Source organism: Anomaloglossus baeobatrachus, chromosome 9, assembly GCF_048569485.1.
Source record: "Anomaloglossus baeobatrachus isolate aAnoBae1 chromosome 9, aAnoBae1.hap1, whole genome shotgun sequence".
Taxonomy (NCBI): domain Eukaryota; kingdom Metazoa; phylum Chordata; class Amphibia; order Anura; family Aromobatidae; genus Anomaloglossus; species Anomaloglossus baeobatrachus.
In genome coordinates, this window is record NC_134361.1 from 56087160 (window position 1) to 56106913 (window position 19754).

General features: G+C 44.4%; 1 protein-coding gene across 4 annotated transcripts in view; it reads left to right on the forward strand.

Annotated features, from left to right (window-relative positions):
• Nucleotides 1-6871, forward strand: part of DOCK11 (dedicator of cytokinesis 11) — a 449693-nt gene extending 442822 nt beyond the window's left edge. For all 4 annotated transcript variants that reach the window (XM_075323721.1, XM_075323722.1, XM_075323724.1 and 1 more), the window contains one exon: nucleotides 5930-6871. In XM_075323721.1, coding sequence (XP_075179836.1) covers nucleotides 5930-6016 — 87 coding nt within the window. In that variant the 3' untranslated portion in view covers nucleotides 6017-6871. The remainder of the gene's footprint in view (nucleotides 1-5929) is intronic.
• The last annotated feature ends 12883 nt before the right edge of the window (nucleotides 6872-19754 follow it).

Consider the following 19754-nt stretch of genomic DNA (forward strand, 5'->3'; position numbering starts at 1 on the left):
CAGGTATTTGGCCCACTGGTCCTTGTCCAGATGGTGCTGCAAGCAAGTCCGTTCAAAAGCAGTCAAGAAAGAGTCCAAGTCTCCATCCTTCTCCAGCACTGGGAAGTCCTCAACACGGACCTTTGGAAGTTTGGTGTCTCGAAGGTCACATGTGGCTGATGAGGGCCGGAGCTGAGCTAGCTGCAGCTGGTAGTCACGGTCTGCCTGTCGCTCTCGCTCTTCACGCGCTGCCTGCCGCTCTCGCTCCGCAGCCTCACGCTCTGCGTGCCGCTCCGCAGCCTCAGCGTCACGCGCTGCCTGCCGCTCTGCCCTGCGCTCTGCCAGGAGTTCCTTGTAGCCCTTCTGGTCTCCAGCCTGGAGAAGGGCCATAGCCATTTGAAGAAGGCTATCCGAGCCTCCCAGGCTCGGTGGAATGGCACGTGGTGATCTGCGGCACGCTGCAGAGCTAGGCGATTCACTGTCCCTTTCAGAGCGGAGGGCTGGCATCTGGCTCGTTGAGGAACCTTGGGTGAGCTCCTCCTCATCTTGTCCAGCAGTGCCAGGTTGCGCAATGTCCTCGGCAGAATGGTTTTCTGGCGTCGAGCTCCTGGAGGACTCGTGGGCAACCTCCTCATTGCTGTCCACAGCACCGTCCTCCCTCTCTTCGGCTCCTGCCTTAGCATTGGCCAGTTGCATAGCTCTGCTCCTGGTGCCATCAGCCATTCTTGCAGACTTTTGGTCACTGACACAGAACTGACACCTGATGCCTCCACACACCTTACAGTATCTGCACTCTGACACTCTAGTGTTGAGCTAGTCTGAAGACCCCAGCAGCCACAGCTGCTGCAGGCAGTCTTTAGTGTCTGGGAGTATGGGTCTCACACTCACACACACTATTATCTCGATCCCACCGCTATGCCACCAATATGTCACAAACCACCGGGGGGGGTCACTCAGAAATCCCCCGCGCTGGCTACCAGTACGTCACAATCGGGGGGTAACAAGTGGGGGTCACCCCTCCTTTATACCTCCCGACTGACAGACAGAGCACGTGACGCGCTCTCTAGCGCCCCTCTTATAGTCAGGCCAATTATGGAATTGCCCGACAATAAGCAAGGAGGCCGCTATACTACTTATGCCGATTATTGAAGGGTCCCCGGTGAGAGTAAGGTATATATTCCCCCGACCTCCGCGGGCGGAATATATAAAATCTCCCCGAATCTCACTGGCCTCCCCACAATAATCCTTGGCACAATTCGCTGCCACCAACCGATTTACGGTAACTATTAGCCGAACACACAGACGTGGGATTCAAGATCGAGATAACAGAACAGCCCAAGATTAATTATATAATTTAATCAGCCTAAAGCACACTAGAAACTACAATATATACAATAGGGAATCTACAGAATATACAGTTATGTCAGAGTACAGTTACAATCAAAGCATGGGTTACAAACAGGCATACACAGTCCCAGCAGTTACCTTGTTGCGTCTGGCCACAGGGGGGCGCTGTACCCAGGTTTCTAGGATCCTTCCCACAGATGTTTCCTACACGTGCCCCCAGCGAAAAGAACACTGGAAAATGGCCGAAGTAGGGTTATCAACCTGGGCAAATCCAGGTCCCCTCCTACCTTAGTGACCTCAGAGGGAGCACTGCTCCACCCCTGGCTTGAGTTATGGACAATCCACAACATGGAATATGGGCCATAACTTTGCCTGGGAGCGTCGTAGGCGGACGCCAATGCTCTCATTGTGACAGTTATGAATTTAGCTACAGAACGAGGGGACTCATGACCTGTCTGCCAGTTCCCCATTGGCTGATATCACGCCTGGGGCATTTCCCAATGTCCTGCTCCCATAAAAAGGGTGTGCCGGCATCGTCCGCATGCGGAGACACCATTTTTATGGTTGCCATATTTATCGGAAATATGGCTTGCGAGATATGAACCATTTTTTACTGGAGTCGTTCTGTCTGGCTAGTTCCATAGCCTTGCTAATTAGCTACAACTCTTGTTACAGGGTGACGGCAGGGAGTCATCCTGTGTCCATTGTTCCCACACCACCTCATCTCCATATCACAGGACATGGCCATGGAGGTGTAAGTGGAACACTGAGAACAAGAAGGGAGGGGGCACTGCCAGGGAGTGATGAGGGATTATGACTGGAGTCATAATTCATCTTCATATCCCGGGATTTGCCTCACACCTTCTGTTTTTTATTACAGAGGCCATACCATACCATAATCTTTCCCCTCAACTTTTTATAAACCAGGTGTCGTCCCTGTATATATTAAAGATAAAAAAAAGTGTATTTCATAAAAAAAAAGGGGTAGAGATACTAGAGAACTTTCTTTTTTCATAGTATACTTTTTTCTCTTGGCACATTCCTAAAGTATCCAGCGTAAATTTGGTTATTTGTGTAATCAGTACCCCTTGTCTGTGCTTTTCTTATCAGTGCAAAACGGGAAGGTATTACGACTCTGATACAGCTTTGTGCTGAGCATTGTATAGATAATGATTATCTCCAATCGATAGTAGTTATACTACATGAACCAAAACTGTTTGCAGTGTTCCTTCTTTTGGAACTTTGGGTGTGATGATTTACATGGTCCTGTTATGTGCACAGAGTTTTTGTTCATAAACTCACTGATCACTGGTCCAGTAATATAAAGGTCCAGTCACACATAACGAGATCGTTAACGAGATCATTACTACGTCACAGTTTCCGGATCATTGTTAAATCATTGGTGAGATCGTTGGTGAGATGTCACACATCAAGAGGAGGAGGGGAGGAGAGAAGATCCAGCACTGACGTAATAAAAAAGGTAATTCCAACCAAGTGCAGAATATATTTACGCTTGACGCGTTTCGGAGAAAGTAGACTCCTTACTCATAAGCATATGAATAAGGAGTCTACTTTCTCCGAAACGCGTCAAGCATAAATATATTCTGCACTTGGTTGGAATTACCTTTTTTATGAATTTTGAATAAAGAATTTTTTTATTACGTCGGTGCTGGATCTTCTCTCCTCCCCTCCTCCTCTTGATGTGACTAATTATTCAGCTGTGAAAGCCAAACCACTTGTTCCGTGCACCGGACCAGAAGTTGGAGACACCTGCTTTGGAGTGGTGAGCTGAACTAAATTCCTTATTTTACAGATGTCACACAGTCATTTTCCCAACAACTTTAGTAATGATGCAGCGACCTGTATAATGATCTCGTTGGTGGTTGGGACCCCGTTACACAGCAGCTATGTAACCATTCCAACCTAGAATAGGGGCATAGTGCTTGACGCTGTAAGCCACGTAGGCATGCATATGCGTCGCCTTTTCCACACCCATCCGCTCCGATTGGTGGCCAATACTGCGTTCTGATTAGGCGGCCGGCCTAGAAGGCAACTTTGTATCGCTTCATCCTTTGTCCATTTTTGAGCCTTGCTTTTCGGATCGAAGCTGCATCTGCACCCGGATTCATCCCTCCTTCGTACGAATGAATCCGGGTGTAGTCGCAGGTTCTATCCTCAAAGCAAGGCTCAAAAAGGAACAAAGCATGAAGCGATACCCAATCAGAACACAGTACTGTTCTCAGCGCCAACCAATCGGTGCAGAGGGGGCGCGGAAAAGGTGACGCAACTACACGCCTACGTGTCACACTTTAAGTTCTCGTCTAGGTCGGTAACGAGATTGTTGGTAGGTGTCAAACATACAGATCCATCCTGCCCAGCAGGACTCCAACGAGCCAAAAATGGTCCAGGACATTCAGTAACGACCAACGATCTCAGAGCAGGGGGCAGTTGGTACGTGTCAAACCTAACGAGATCGCTGGTGAAGTCGTTGTTTCGTTACAGAAACTGTGACGTAGCAACAATGTCGTTATCGATCTCGTTATGTGTGAAGTGGCCTTAAGAGTTGTGGTAGAGATGAGCGAACCTGAGGTTCAGTGTTGATAGCAAACACAGAGTTTGAGTGCTTTATGTATGCAAACTTGTGCGAGCATGTCTGTGCTTGGTAAGCTTGTTGCTCAGCCCAGTGTGAGCCACTTGCAGTGTTGGAACAGCTTGCACTGGGGGTAACAACAGCGTGATTGGATGTAGTGTGTACCAAACAAAAAAAATGGATAAGGCCCTGTGCGCACTGGAAAACGGAATTTTCTTAAGAAAATTCCGCAGAGTCTGAAAGATTACCGCACCCGCGGTAAAATAACGCGGCAAACCGCACCCGAAAACTGCATGCGGTTTGCGGCGGATTTACCGCGGTATTGTTCGCAGTATTGCCGCGGTTTTGCCGCATGCGGGTCGGTACATGTGCTTTAATGCATTCCAAGCAATAAAGCACATTGAAGAGAAAAAAAAAAAAGTAATTTCCTTCTGACATAGCAGACAGATAAATAGATAAATAGACAGAAGAATAGAAGACAGATAGAAGACAGATAGAAGAATAGATAGAATAGATAGAGGGATAGATAGACAGAGTCCCTGTGAGCACACGCTGCATTTCTCCCGAGCGGTAGTGTGTTCACATTACCGGCCGTGGGAAATGCCCTGTCGTTACCTCTCTGCTGTCTCGTTGCGAGGCTGCATTCAGTATGCGTCAGTCGCGGCTGGATGCAAGCATCGCAGGACGTGGATTACGCCGGAGCTGTGTGTTTCAGGGGTGTTAATAAAGTGGTGAACCAGGGGCTTTTTTGTGTTTTATTTAAAATAAAGGATTTTTCGGTGTGTGTTTTTTTCACTTTACTTACGGGTTGATCATGTCAGCTGTCTCATAGACGCTGCCATGATCAAGCCGGTACTTAAATGGCGGCGATCCGCTGTCATTTAACTCATTATTACCTGGATAGCCACCACATCACGGCATCTGGAAGAGTCGGGGACACTCCGGCACAGCCGCATAATGGATGCGACAGTCCCGGGGCAGCTGCGGGCTGATATTCTCGGCTGCAGGAGGGGGGGGCACTAACCCTGCCACTCGCCCTCCCCAGCCTGAGAATACCGGCCCGCCGCTGTGTGCTTACCTCGGCTGGACGGTAAAAATCTGGCGGAGCCCACGTGTTTTTATTTCTATATGTCCATTTGATTTGTATGTGTATTCTATATGTCTGTGTCTGTGTGTGGGTGTGATATGTGTGTATTCTATGTCTGTGTGTGTGTTTACTCTACTCCGCTTCCTCTTCCTGTCATAATGACATCACTTCCCTGCAAACCGCAGGCAGCGATGTACATTACCGCAGGTAAACCGCGAAATACCGGAGGGAATAACACAGGAAAACGCAATGAACCGCACAGAATTTGCTGTCTGCGTTATTCCCTGCGGGATTTCACGATTACATGGCAGTCAATGGAGTGAAATCCCGCAGCGACGTGTGGAAAATAAGTGACATGCAATTGTTATTGCTGCGGGAATCTTGCAGCAAAAATGCAGCTGTCAAAATCCGCCTAGTGCCCACAGCATTTTTTTTTCCCATAGGTTTTGCTGGTGAATCACTGCAGAGATGTTATGAACATAACATGCAGCAAAACCGCAGGAAATCCGTGGCAAAAACTGGCAAGTGCGCACAGGGTCTAAACCCTGCCCATCCACCCCTGGAAGTGATCTGTTTAGGGCTGGCTGCATGCCAGTTTGGAGACCCGAAATGCCCAATTAGTGACTTCAATTGAGGTTCAGGTCAAGTCAGGGTCCCAAACTGAACTTTAGCTAAAGTCTGGCTGAACCCGCTGAACCGAACTTCCACGGGTCTGCTCATGTCTAATTGTGACCCCTTCCTTTACCCTCTTCCAGAAAGTACAATATCAAATCATTACAGTTTGTGTAAGTACAGTAACTTATTTCTTTTCTCTTTTCAATGCTGCTCCTGGAAAGCTTTAAAAGGTAAATTTAGTTTGTTGCCTGTGGGTTAGATGGAAATATCTGGGACTATTCTAACAGTTCTATGTGCTCTTTTTCTTGCAGATTTATCAGGAAGATAGCATGCACTCGTCATGGATGCAGAATTCCTTGCATGTCTTTTGTGCCATCAGTGGAACTACAACTGAATGAGCTACTGACAGCAGCTAGACAAGACGATCAAGCCTTATATTCATCTATCTCAGGAACAACCCCCATGGACGTCTAAGCTAATGTGGACCTTCTTATTTTAGCAAAGGAATATTAGTTCTGAGGATTTTACGGAGAGCTTGTCCTGTTGCCAATATATAATGTCACTCATAGAGCGGAGATTGCATAATGTCACTAGTGTTTAGGTTGTATTCATATTCATTGCACTATACAGTAAAGGCTTATACCAAGTTGCACATACAAATGTAGCAGAGCTGGGATTGTCAGTACAGCCCATAGTGGTACCATGATGTATTTTCAATATAATTTTACAAAGTTGCCTAATCCAGACCTGCTACATCTACCCAAAGTAAATAATCATGACAATCCCTCAAGTGTTAATCTTTAGTCCAATAATTAAACTACATATTTTTAATAGAGGAAACAATTTTTTGGAGTTGGACCAATATTCCTAAGACTGGAATCCACTCACAAGTGCGAATTTGGCATCTAGAGGCATTGGTTTCCTTCCAATGAATTGCGTATCTGTTGTAAATACTGTATGTGCAACAAGCAAGTGCTTGAATGACTATGGAACCAATCATTTTCTGTGTAAGCAATCTCTGGAATACGGTCTACTAATTTTTCTGGGTTTTTTTAAGATTATTTTTCATAATGATATTTATTTTATGACCAAGTGCAGACCTCACAGAAAGAAGTACTAAGTGCTGAGAGGAGGGAGATTGAAATAAAGTTGCGTATTTGAGATGACGTCATATGATGGAGATATGTTACTATGCACAGACATTCTGACTTATACTCTCTGGAAAAATAAAAGTAAATACTTTTGATATAAAACGGTTTATTGGTGTAATGGTCTATCCTGCTCTCTTTAAAGTTTATCATTGGACAGATTAATGGTGTATACGTCCAGCAGAATGGACTGTATGCATGTGAACATTATTTAAAGGGGTTGTTCACTACTAGGACAACCCCTTCTGATTTTACATTTCCCCCAGGTAAAATAATAAAGCCTATACTCACCTCCATAAAGGCCCCATTCCAACAGTGCCGCGGTTCGCACTCCCAGGACTCACATGATGTTGTGACATCACGTGAACCCTGCATCCAATCGTAGCCAGTCTCCCTGCCTTCAGACCAAACAACAGGAAGTGAGCAGCAGTCACAACTCTCACTTCCTGTTCATTGCTCGTTTGGTCCGAAGGCAGGGAGAGGGAAGGCAGCGCGGATTTTAAGCATGGCTTGCATGACATCACAACATCACGTGAGTCCCGGGAATGCGAACCATGGCACCAATGGAACGGCGCCGGTACAGGAGGCGAGTATAGGCTTTATTATTTTAGCTGGGGGAAACGTGGCATCAGAAGAAGTTGTCCTAGTAGTAGACAACCCCCTTTAAAGGGGTTGTCCATTCTAAATGCACACACCTGCAGTCACTCTGTGTGTCAATCTATGTGATGCAGACTTGTGAATCCTCACGTTGCACGCACTGTGTGCTATGAGGATTCACCGGTTTCAGTTTCAGGAACGGCAGTCACATGACCACAAGTATATGATATGCAGCATACTCCTGGCCAAAATCAGAATTAAGGGGCACAATACATTTCCATTGAGCGAGGCCTCACCCCTCTAGTCGGATTCTGGCCAGAAGTCTGCATACTTGCGATCACATGATCGCCGTTCCCGGAACTGAAACTGGTGAATCCGCACAACATGTGCAACGTAAGGAGTCATAAGTCTGCAGTCAAATAGAGTGACTGCAGACTTGTGGATTTAGACCGGACAACCCCTTTAACTTTTAAAAGGATATTTTTTGCTAAACTGGGGTATCTGTTATGCCCAGTGTGGCACCCCTTCGGCTCCAGTCGCCACAGGGTACTGCACCTCATTTAAGGTGCGGTATTCACCTCGGGTAAGGGGGGGTTAATCACTGGTGTTCCACATTCACACTTAACATACAGCTTAGAAGCCTTCTCACTGGGGAGCTGGACTAGGGTAGGCAGGGGGGGGCTTGGCCAACACGAAGGTTGGGACTTTCTCGGTCACTAGGACAACCACCTGGGGGTGGGCTCCACTTGGGGTAGAAGTATGAGCAATCTTACACAATCTTCAGTCAGTCTAGCCGGGACTTCAGTTCTGGCGACACGACACCACCACCATCATCTTCCTTTTTCTTCTTTCACTGGGCCTGTGGCTTGGAGCGGAATGCTGAGCCCAGGTTCCTCACTACTGGAGGGGCAACTCTTAGACAGGACATTTTCCAAACACCTGTGGCATCTTCCAACTAATCCGAAGTCAGCGGGGCCCATCACAGTGGGTGACCGGTACTTCCCAAGCGAGCGGCATAAGCGTGAGTAAAGATACCTGGAACCGCTGCAGCCGACTTGGACTCTTATTACCGGCGCCCCGCGCCTTGGCGCCAACAGCCACCACTACTCCTACTCCCCTCATCATCCTCCCTGGGGCCGTTCCACCTGTGAGGAGCAATACCATCTTTGCTGCCATTGCCTTCCGCCCCGGAGGACAGCGACAGCAGCGGTGGCTAATCCCTGGCTGCATACCGTAGGTGGTGTCATGAATTCGTAATCCCCATCCATCCCTCCGTTTTCCGTGGACACCTTGGGGTCACAAAACTGGGCAGGCCACCCGTGACATCCTTCCCCCTGACCCTACACCGGCCCGACAACGAGTATCCCCTCAGGCTCCGTGGGGTGCTCCACCGAATACACAAATTCTCAAGTACAGCACAAGGTATACTGTTAGATGAAATTTTGGCAAGGTGTATTCCTCTTATCATCTGAACATTAACTCCTGGAAAAGGTAAAGCAGTGGTTGCTATTTATAAATGTTATCATTGAGGACATCTTTTACACTGGGAACACAATATCGTAAGGCCTCATTTGGACTTCTGTAAATCATAAACCTGTGAATTTCAAGTACACAGTGTAAAACAGGATGGTACAGCTCAAATGAACAATTTCTCCTTTATTTCTTGGAAAATTCCAATTGCTTAGGAATTTTCCAAGCAACAAGCAATAAAGTAGATATTATTCATTTGAGCTGTACCATCCTGTATTACTCACTCAATTGAGCCATGGCGGAGCCTCTGTTCGGGCTCTGAATAGAGGGTGGATGATGATAATGGTGAGCTGGATTTACTGCTACTACTACACATTAAAGTGTTTGGAGCTGTCCACGTGTTTTATTTACGGACTACAAAAATATCATGGAGACGTGTCAGCTTTTGATCGGAGTTAAGGCCCAGTCACACACAATGACTTACGAGCGATCCCGAAAACGATGCGATCTGATAGGGATCACTGGTAAGTCACTGGGAGGTCGCTGGTGAGATGTCACACAGTCAGGCCTTACCAACGATGCAGGATCGATAGAGGTCGCAGTAGTGACCTGTATAACGATCTCAACAGTCACTGTGACCCTGTCACACAGTGTCAAACACAGCGATGTGTCCTGCCCAGCAGGACATCACCTTTGAAGAAAATGGCCTGGACCATTCGGCAACGACTAGAGATCTCACAGCAGGGGCCTGATCGTTGGTAGGTGTCACACATAACGAGATCGCTAACGGGATCGCTACTGCGCTACAGAAACCGTGACTCAGCAGCGATCTCGTTATGCGTGACGGTACCTTTACGGTCCAAAATTACTCATACAAGAGTTTGGATCTGTAAAAATCACTGACGGCACATGGATGGCATGGTTATGTAGTCCGAGTGCTTTCTGTGATGAACATTGTATTGGGTATGAGAAGCTTCGTAATATATAATAATAAAAATAATAAAAAATCTATTCATGAAAATCACTGATGAAACCCTAAAGGCCGCTTTACACACAACGACATCGCTAACAAGATGTCGTTGGGGTCACGGAATTCGTGACGCACATCCGGCCTCTTTAGCGACGTCATTGCGTGTGACACGTACGAGCGTCCGCCAACGATCAAAAATACTCACTTGATCGTTGACACGTCGTTCAAATCCCAAATGTCGTTGCTGCTTTTGGACGCAGGTTGTTCGTCGTTCCTGAGGCAGCACACATCGCTACGTGTGACACCCCAGGAACGACGAACAGCACCATACCTGCGTCCTCCGGCAACGAGGTGTGCATGTCTTTCATGCAGCTGCTCTCCACCCCTCTGCTTCTATTGGACGCCTGCCGTGTGACGTCGCTGTGATGCCGCACGAACCGCCCCCTTAGAAAAGAGGCGACGTCACTGGGAAGGTAAGTCCGTATGATGGGTGCTAGCGATATTGTGCACCACGGGCAGCGATTTGCCCGTGACGCACAAACGACGGGGGCGGGTGCGATCGCTAGTGATGTCGCTGCGTGTAAAGTGGCCTTAAGGCTATGTGCACATGCTGCTGATTTGGTGCAGACATTTTCTGCACCTTTTGGCAGAAAAACACACCAAAAAACGCATCCAGTTTTGATGTGTTTTTTCCCATGCAGTTTTTTTTACTGAAGCCAATGGCTGGAGCGTCTAAAACCGCAGGAAAAAAATGCCCCAACAATTGACATGCTGCATATTTTTTCTTCATCAAAATCTGCATGGAAAAAAATGCAACGTTGGCACAGCACTTCAGAAATCTCATAGACTTTGCTAGCTTCAGGAAAGGTATGAAAATTTTGAAGGAAAAAAAAAAAACGCAGCGTGTGCACAAGGCCAGAGGGTAAAAACTGACACACACTGGCCAAACATTGATGAAAATCGGAACGTTTTGTGTACGTGAATAATCACAGACGTCTGGATGAGGACTCTGGATTTAAATAAATACTTTCATCAACATGTTTTTTGACAAATTAAACTATAGACCTTCTGTCCTGAAATATATGCATCTAAATAACTCAGAAATAGCACTAAATGTGCAAGTGGGAGAATGTCCCAAAGGACAATAATACCAAGTCCAATAATCAAACCCAATACCCAATGCTGCAGTAGAAGTAAATGTAGACATCTGAAGCCCTGTTTGTTGCACTATTAAGCAATATACATAAGCTTTGTTTAGGGGGCATTTAGACTAAACAACGAGAAGAAAGAAGCATTGCTTACCATGTTTGTTGTAGAAGGGTCAAAGGGTCCAGACAATATTGTCAGTACACAGTCCTTTGTCCACAGCATAAATTAATCCAAAAACAAATACAATTCCTGCACTTGTGAATACAGTTACATGAAATTTTAATCCCCAACTTCATAAAAAATTAATATTTGCAATCATGGCAACATGTGCAAATAAAGAAAAAAATGCAACACATTTTTGGCTTAGAGTAGCTCTTGTTCACAACATATTTTTATGAAGATGTGGAAAAAGTTACAATGAATTTTAATCCCTAAATTCTGGACTAATATCTGGTTTTGGTGCATTTAGACTAACTAACCCGTGGCTTTATACAACCTCTGAGCGAGTATATAAAAGTTAATCAACGGTTGTTTAAATAACCTGTTTAAACAGGCCTACCACACTTTCATTAAGGCCTGAAACACACGTCCGCAGAAAACACGTGCGTGTCTCGCGGTCCGTTTTTCGGGTTCGTGTTCCGTTTTTGATGTCCGTTTCTCCGGTACGTATGACATCAGTGTGATGGCGTATGCTTGCCGTGCGTGCGTGTTGAATGTCCGTGTATGCGTGAGAAATGTACATGTCATGTCTGTGTGCAGTCCATGTGTCTTGAGCCATTTCACCATTATTAAAAAAAAAAAAAAACACGCACACGGACCGTACGGACAGCACACGTACATGGTCCGTGTCACGTACGTGCAGAAACAGACCCATTGACTTTAGCGGGTCCGTGTCTGCGTGATGCCAGTGAAACGCGGACATGTCATCAGTGTAAAAAAAACCGCACACGTACAAACCACACGGACACACGTTCCATGTGGCTTTACGTGTGTGTGCCTGTTACCATAGGGTAACATTGGTGCACGTGTGTTCGTGCCGCCGGTACGTGTCAAAAAGTCCCAAACACGTACCGGCAGCACGGATGTGTATTGCAGATCTAATGCAGTATGATCAGTAACATGATTGTTCTGTTTACATAGACGTTATTGTTCTTGGCAGCCCATTTCCTGTTTACATTTAAATAACCTGTTTACACTTCTCCTATAAGTTCCAGTGTACATGGACCCTTAGTGGCAATTCATTCAAGATTTTTTTCCCGGAAAAAAAAAACATTTTGAAATTGCCACCAATCAAGTTAAGCAAGAGTGCCAGCATTTTTAATGGCAAAAAAAGTTACTCCACTCTACAACTAGAGTAACATTTCTTGTGAAGAGAAAGCCACCGATAAGGTACACTGAATTCATTACGTGGCTTGCACCTCTTGATTAATTTTTCGCCTATCTTAACTGCATTGCAGAAGTCTTAATAAATTGTCTCTTTATGCACCAGTGATGAATGACCATCCCTGGCTCCATTACATCTCGGTCAGGGCTTCTAGGTCCACCTCCCTACGTGTTCTAGGCCACCTTTTTCGAGTAGTACCTGTTCACAGTCTGCATTGACATCTGAGGAGGCAGTTTGCTTAATCATTGAGGGTGCAGCACAAGATAATATCCCACTCTCTTCCCATCACAGAAGAGGGTTTTAAGATGGGCAAGAAACATGTATTCACCATTTGGTAACTTGCCACCATGGACTTTTGTTATTCTTTGTAGATCTCCATGTCCATTCACAGTGGTTACCTCCAGCTTATAATTCCAAAGTCATGCATATCGTCATACACCCATGCAAAAGAAACAAATTTAATAAATGTCAGACATTTTAATTTTTTTCTGCATTACTGTCCTAACTTGGATGGTCAAGAAGATAAGTGGGAAAGAAAAGTCATCTCTTATGGACTGCTCGAAAATCTTTGGTACCAGCCATTCATGTCCGCTTGGACTTGTGCCTCCTAATGTTTGAGAATTCTCGTCAGTTACATTCACCTCAATGAATTCATCAATGTTGATCAAACATTTGCCAAAGTCAATCAATACTAGTGACCAAAGATAATATGATCAAACAGGAATTTGTACAACAAACACTCAGAAACTGATGGAGAGCCTGGTTTTGGGAGTGAAACTTAAGTGTTAAACTTCAACCTCTGTTGATCGTGCAGATGATGTTGAGAAGATAATATCAGATTGTCGATTTTTCAAAACAAATTCTGAGGATAATGCTATCTTTCCTGGGACAAAAGTGAATAAAAGACATTCTTCATCATTTTTCACACAAGTGTGGACAATTCTTTACTATTCAATGTGCACACCGAGTTCACTACCATCCTGACAACCTGGAGTCTCCTTGGACCATTCCTTGACAACTTTTTGCATTTGTAAAACAATAATGCTATTCTTAAAGCTCTACGAGTAAAGGGACAAATTATTTTCAATGATATCATTACTATTTGTATGTTTTTGCGTTGTCCTGATGTGATCATTGCATAGCAGTACGCTCTTTGTTCGGGTAGCTTGTGAAAATTAAAGTTGCTTTTAACAAATTAGGTAATCAATGTTAGAATCATGGGCTTCCGACACTTTGCAAACCTACCGATCAGCTGCTATGGGCTCTTGCGGCGGACGGATGTTAACAGTGTAATGTGTTTTTATAATTTGTACATTTCCCCTCTGAATTATAAAGAGCTATTAAATATAAATGGAGCAGAGGGTCAGCTTACCTGTCTGAAGTGCACAGTCAAAGCTCCAATCAATCCAAGAAAGAAAAATGATGCGACCAGCACAAGTTCATCCGTGAAATTAGTAAAATCCAAAGTTATTTAATCCATTAAAATTCCAAAGAATATGTCAGCACAATGGTACAGAGCAAAACAGTGGTAAAAAGATTCTAGCAGCAATGCATTTCTGACCTAAATTGTCCTTAGTCCCTGCCTCTCGTCAGTGACTAATGCCGGCGTCACACGGTACGATATATCGTGCGATATGTCGGTGGGGTCACGGAATTAGTGACGCACATCCGGCATCGTTAGAGATGTAGTACCGTTTGACACCTCCGAACAACTGTGAATGAGCAAAAATACTCACCTTATCGTTGCTTGTTGACACGTCGTTCATTTTCAAAATGTCGGTCCTCCTTGTGTGCTCCGGTTGTTCATCATTCCCATGCCAGCACACATCGCTCCGTGTGACACCCCGGGAACGACAAACACAGCTTACCTGCATCCCGCCGGCAATGCGGAAGGAAGGAGGTGGGCAGGATGTTACGTCCCGCTCATCTCCGCCCCTCCGCTTCTATTGGCCGGCGGCTGTGTGACGTCGCTGTGACGCCGAACGTCCCTCCCCCTTCAGGAAGTGGATGTTCGCCTCCCACAGCAAGGTTGTCCTGGAGGTAAGTGGGTGTGACGGGGGTTAACGACTTTGTGCGCCACGGGCAGATAATCTGGAGGTCTCAGATGTTATGTCCGAGCCAATCTGATGCCCTATCCTTTAATATTCAAAAGCTGAAATCAAGCTGCACGACCATGTATATCAATATGCAATGATCGTCTATGCAAAGCTATAAATGGTGCAAAACAGCCCAATGTCTCAGTTCTATTAAAACGACTGTCAGCAAATTTCTGCATTGTAACCTGAAGACAGCATGCCGCAAGAGTTAAAACAGAGACTTCAGCCCTGCATGTGTAATCTCACAGTCTTTTTTTGTTTACCTGCAATGTTAGAATCCTCACAGCAGGATAAAGCAGTGGTGAACTGCTCAGGCCAAGAAAAACTAGTGCATTAGTTTTTCTTGGCCTGAGCAGTTCACCACTGCTTTATCCTGCTGTGAGTATTCTAAATTGTGGAGGATATTTAGTCCTCTTTTTGCTATTTTTCTATTTACCTGCAATGTTAGCTTAAGCCTCTTATCTTTATCATTAGTGGGTCTCAGCAGCATGTGAGTTATAGTCCAACTCCACCCATTTCTGTGATTAGCAACTTCTGTCTATGGAAATGTACACTGGGCAGGGACAGCTCTCAGAGCTCTGCTACATGCAAAATCTAAATTTGCTGTGTCCGAACGGCTGCAGCCACGTGATATGCGATACATCACTGAACTCAGGGCCTCTTTGCCTACATCATGCTCTCAGATGAGGTAGCAAAAACCTGCTGACAGATTCCCTTTAAAGCTCTGGCATGGGCTGAAGCTGCACTACACACAGCACAAAGAGATGTCTTCTCTATCTGATGTTGATGACGGTCCTCATATTAACCTATTTTGATACTTTAGGAAGTCCATCCTCAGTAGCTTAATTAACTTGAGGCTGTAAGGGAAATCCGAGTGCTAAATAGTGTACTAGATATACAGTATAACGCTACTCATACTGTATAATTATTATTATGACCATTTAATTTGATAGTTCCTGTTCTGCAGAAATCACATTACATAACTTCCAGTCCAGCCTCTCTAGGAGAGGATTTTGAAGAAGCTCTTGAATGTAGCATACAGGAAGCTTCAGCGCTCTCCTTCGACCTTAAAAAATCCAAACAGCATTGCGATGGAGAGTAAAATTAGATTACTAAGGGAAAATAATAAATTCTTACCAGCAAGTTAATCTGTGGTCACAACGGATAGACCAGTATCCATAAAGGTCTATAAAAGATAGCAAAGAGAGTCTAAAGGGTGCTTTACACGCTGCGAAATCGCTAACTATATATAATCGGGGTCACGGTGTTTGCGACGCACATCCGGCGTCGTTAGCGACATCGGAGCGTGTGACAGCTAGGAGCGACGATCAACGATCGCAAAAACTTCAAAAATCGTTGATCGTTGGCATGTCGCTCCTTTTCATAATATCGTTGGTGGTGCATGCCGCTGGTTGTTCGTCGTTCCTGCAGCATCACACATCGCTATGTGTGACACCGCAGGAATGAGGATCATCTCCTTACCTGCATCCACCGGCAATGAGGACGGAAGGAGGTGGGCGGCATGTTCTGGACGATCATCTCCGCCCCTCCTCTGCTATTGGGCGGCCGCTTACTGACGCCACTGTGATGCCGCACGAACCTCCCCCTTAAAGGAGAGATTGTTCGGTGTCTCCAGCGATGTTGCTAAGCTGGTATGTGCGCGTGACGCTGCCGTAGTGATATTGTTCGCTATCCCTAGCGATGTTGCAGCGTGTAAAGCACCCTTTAGTGTTCCAGGCCAAATCAGTAGACTGGGTAAGGAACTAGATGACAAAATGTCCCACAGAGTTATTCTCTGGTCTAAGGCACAATATGGAATCGGTGGCTTAGTGAACACTGCTTGGTTCATTAAAGAGGACCAACCACCAGGATTTTGCTATATAAACTAAAGCCAGTGCTATACTGGCGCTATCATGCTGATTCTAAACATACCTTTAGTTGTGAGATCGGATATATATTTTCTGAAATACAAACAACTAAAGTTTGTGAAATTTACTGTTACTTGATTGATAGCAGCTACAGAATATCTAATATATGGGTCAGGTTTTCCTAGTTATTCCCGCTCCTGTCTGCTGCCTGTCCTTCCACCCACCGTCCTTCCTCCCTTTGTAATAACAGAGACAGGGGAGGAAGGACAGGCAGCAGACAGGGGCGCGAATAACTAGCAAAACCGACCCACATATTAGATATTCTGCAGCACCTATCAATCACATAACAGTGAATTTCACAAACTTTACTTGCCTGTATTTCAGAAACTATACATCCGATCTCACAACTAAAGATATGTATAGAATCCGCATGATAGCGCCAGTATAGCACTGGCTTCACTTTATATAGGAAAATCCTGGTAGTTGGTCCTCTTTAACCCCTTCACTCTCAAGTCTGTTTTCACCTTCCTGACCAAGCCAAATTTTTCAATTCTGACCAGCGTCACTTTATGAGCTAAGAACTCTGGAACCGTTCAACATACCATAATGATTATGATATTGTTTTTTCACGACACATTCTACTTAATATTAGTGGTACATTTTGGCCAATATGATTTTGTTTTCTTTCTAAAAATATTGAAAATTTGACAAAAAATTTGATCAGTTTGCCATTTTCAAATGTTGAATTTGAATGCCCTAAAACCAGAGAGTTATATCATACAAAATAGATAACAAATAACATTTACCACATGTCTACTTTACATCAGCACCATTTTTGAAACCTATTTCTTTGTTAGGAAGTTGGAAGGGAAGTTTATTAGCAATTTTTCATTTTTTTTACAACTAAACTTACAAACCAATTTTCTTTTTCTTTTCAAGCTAAAAAGGTGATGAAATTTGCTAAAGAGAAAGGGATAAACCCCAAACTGGGAAAAAGGGAAAGTCAGAGAGTAGCTTGTGTATCCAAACGCTGCGACCTTCTATAGACAGAAACTACAGGACCGTCTGTCAAGCGTGACACACCCGTGACAGTTATACAATTTCTCCTGAGTACGCGTATATCCCATATGTGGTCAAAAGCTATTTTTGAGTTACGGTGCAAAGCTCAGAAGGGAAGGAGCGCCATATTGGAGTTCAGATTTAGTTGGAATGGTTTGGGGGTGCCATGTCACTTTGACGGAGCCACTGAAGTGTTACTATTAGGGATGATTGAATACCTCAAATATTAGTCTTTGCGAATATTTGCCGAATAGGTCGCCACTATTTGACTATTCGCGAATATTCGATGCGCAATGTAAGTCTATGGGAAACCCGAATAACAACTATTTGGAACTACTCGGGCTTCCCATAGATTTACATTGTACATCGAATATTCGCATAGCGGCGACCTATTCGTCGGATATTCACGAAGCCGAATATTTGAGGTATTCGATCATCTCAAGTTACTATCACTCACACTAAAAAATGTTTTTGTTTTTTTTATACAAAAAAACAAGATTTTGCACAGCCATATTTTGAGAGCTATAATTTTTCTGTATTTCTGCTGACAGTCATGTGAGGGATGTGGAATGAGTTGATGTTTTTATTGGGCATATACTATATTTTTATTGCTTTCTAGTCCGATTTTTGGGAAGCAGAATGAAAAAAAACAGCAATTCAGGATATTTTTTATGCTAGTCACAGTGTGGTACAATTGATAAGACAGCTTCATTCTTCAAGTCAGTACGATTACAGCAATACTACATTTATATAATTCTTTATACGTTTTGCTACTTTTACACAATAAAAATAATTTTATAGAAAAAATAATTGTTTCTCCATCACTTTATTCTTCTTCTTATCAAAACATCGCATGGATGGTATCAGTAAAAACATCAGCTCAGGGAGCAAAAAAAAATGAAAAAAAAACACAACCCCAGATCCCAAAAAAATAAAAACGTTACGGTTCTTGGAAAATGGTCACAAAAGCAAATTTTATTATTTTTTTTTTCCTTTTTACAAATTTCTGAAATGTTTTCACCACTGAAATTAAAAATATTCCTTTGGTATCTGTCTACTCATACTTACCTGGAGAATCACATTACCAGGTTATTTTTACTATATTGTGAACATGGTAAATATAATATAAAAAAAAGAAATTGTGGAAATTCACTTTTTAAAAATTTCACCACACTTAAATTTTTTTCCCATTTTTCCAGTACTAGTTTTTTAGTGGCGTTTTTGCTGCAGATTTAGTGCAGATTTGTTGCTTTTTTTCTACAAAATGGGTTGTATCAATGAAAAAACGCAGCAAATCTGCAGCAAAGAATTGACATGCTCATTCTTTAAAAACCTGACCAAAAACGCAGGTATTTGACAAAACAGTAAGGAAAAAATCCTGTTGTGTTTGTTTGTGCATGAGATTTCAGAAATCTCATAGATTTTGCTGGGACTGTAAAAAGCAGCTTTTTATTAGCATGGATTTGCATAAAACCAAAGCAAATCTGCAGCTAAAAAACGCAGCAAAAACTTACCAAAAAAGCCCTGTGTGAACATAGCCTAATGAGGGCGTCACACGAGACGATCTATAGTGTGATATGTCGTCGGGGTCATGGTTTTCGTGACGCACATCCGGCTTCGTTTGCGATGTTGTTTCGTGTGACACCTACGAGAATCTCAGAACAATCGCAAATCAGTTAAAAATCGTGTATCGTTTACACGTCGTTTATTTTTAAAAAATCGTTTATTCTTCTGTGCGCCGGTTGTTCATTGTACCCAGGGTAACACACATCGCTCCGTGTGACACCCCGGGAAAGATGAACTGCAGCTTACCTGCGGCCGCCAGCAATGCTAAAGGAAGGTGGTGGGCGGGATGTTTACGTCCCGCTCATCTCTGCCCCTTTGCTTCTATTGGCCGGCGGCTGTGTGATGCCGAACGTCCCTCCCCCTTCAGGAAGTGAATGTTCGCCGCCCACAGCGACGTCGCTCAGCAGGTAAGTATGTGTGATGGGGATTTAACGACTTTGTGCGCCACGGGCAACTAATTGCCTGTGACGCACAAACGACGGGGATCGTATCGTGTGACGCCCGCATAAGAAAAGCATGGTTAGCTGCACTTTTCAATGCAGTTGAGGCAAATATTTATTTCAAGCTCTACATTTTAGTGAAATGGGTTTTAACCCCTTCCCGACAGCGGGGCACTGCAAGAGCTGAGCCTGCATCTTTCCTGGCTATTACAGTTGCAAGTGGAGTAGAGTCTCCCCAGTCAACGTATGGCAGCGACATTTAAGGCATATGAGGGTGGGAACGGGTGGTGTTCTACAGATTGACCCCCACCCACAAAGCAATCACAAGCTGCCGATGATGGGTGGCCAAGATATTTGTGGATTTTACCCATTAATTTGAATGAGCTGAG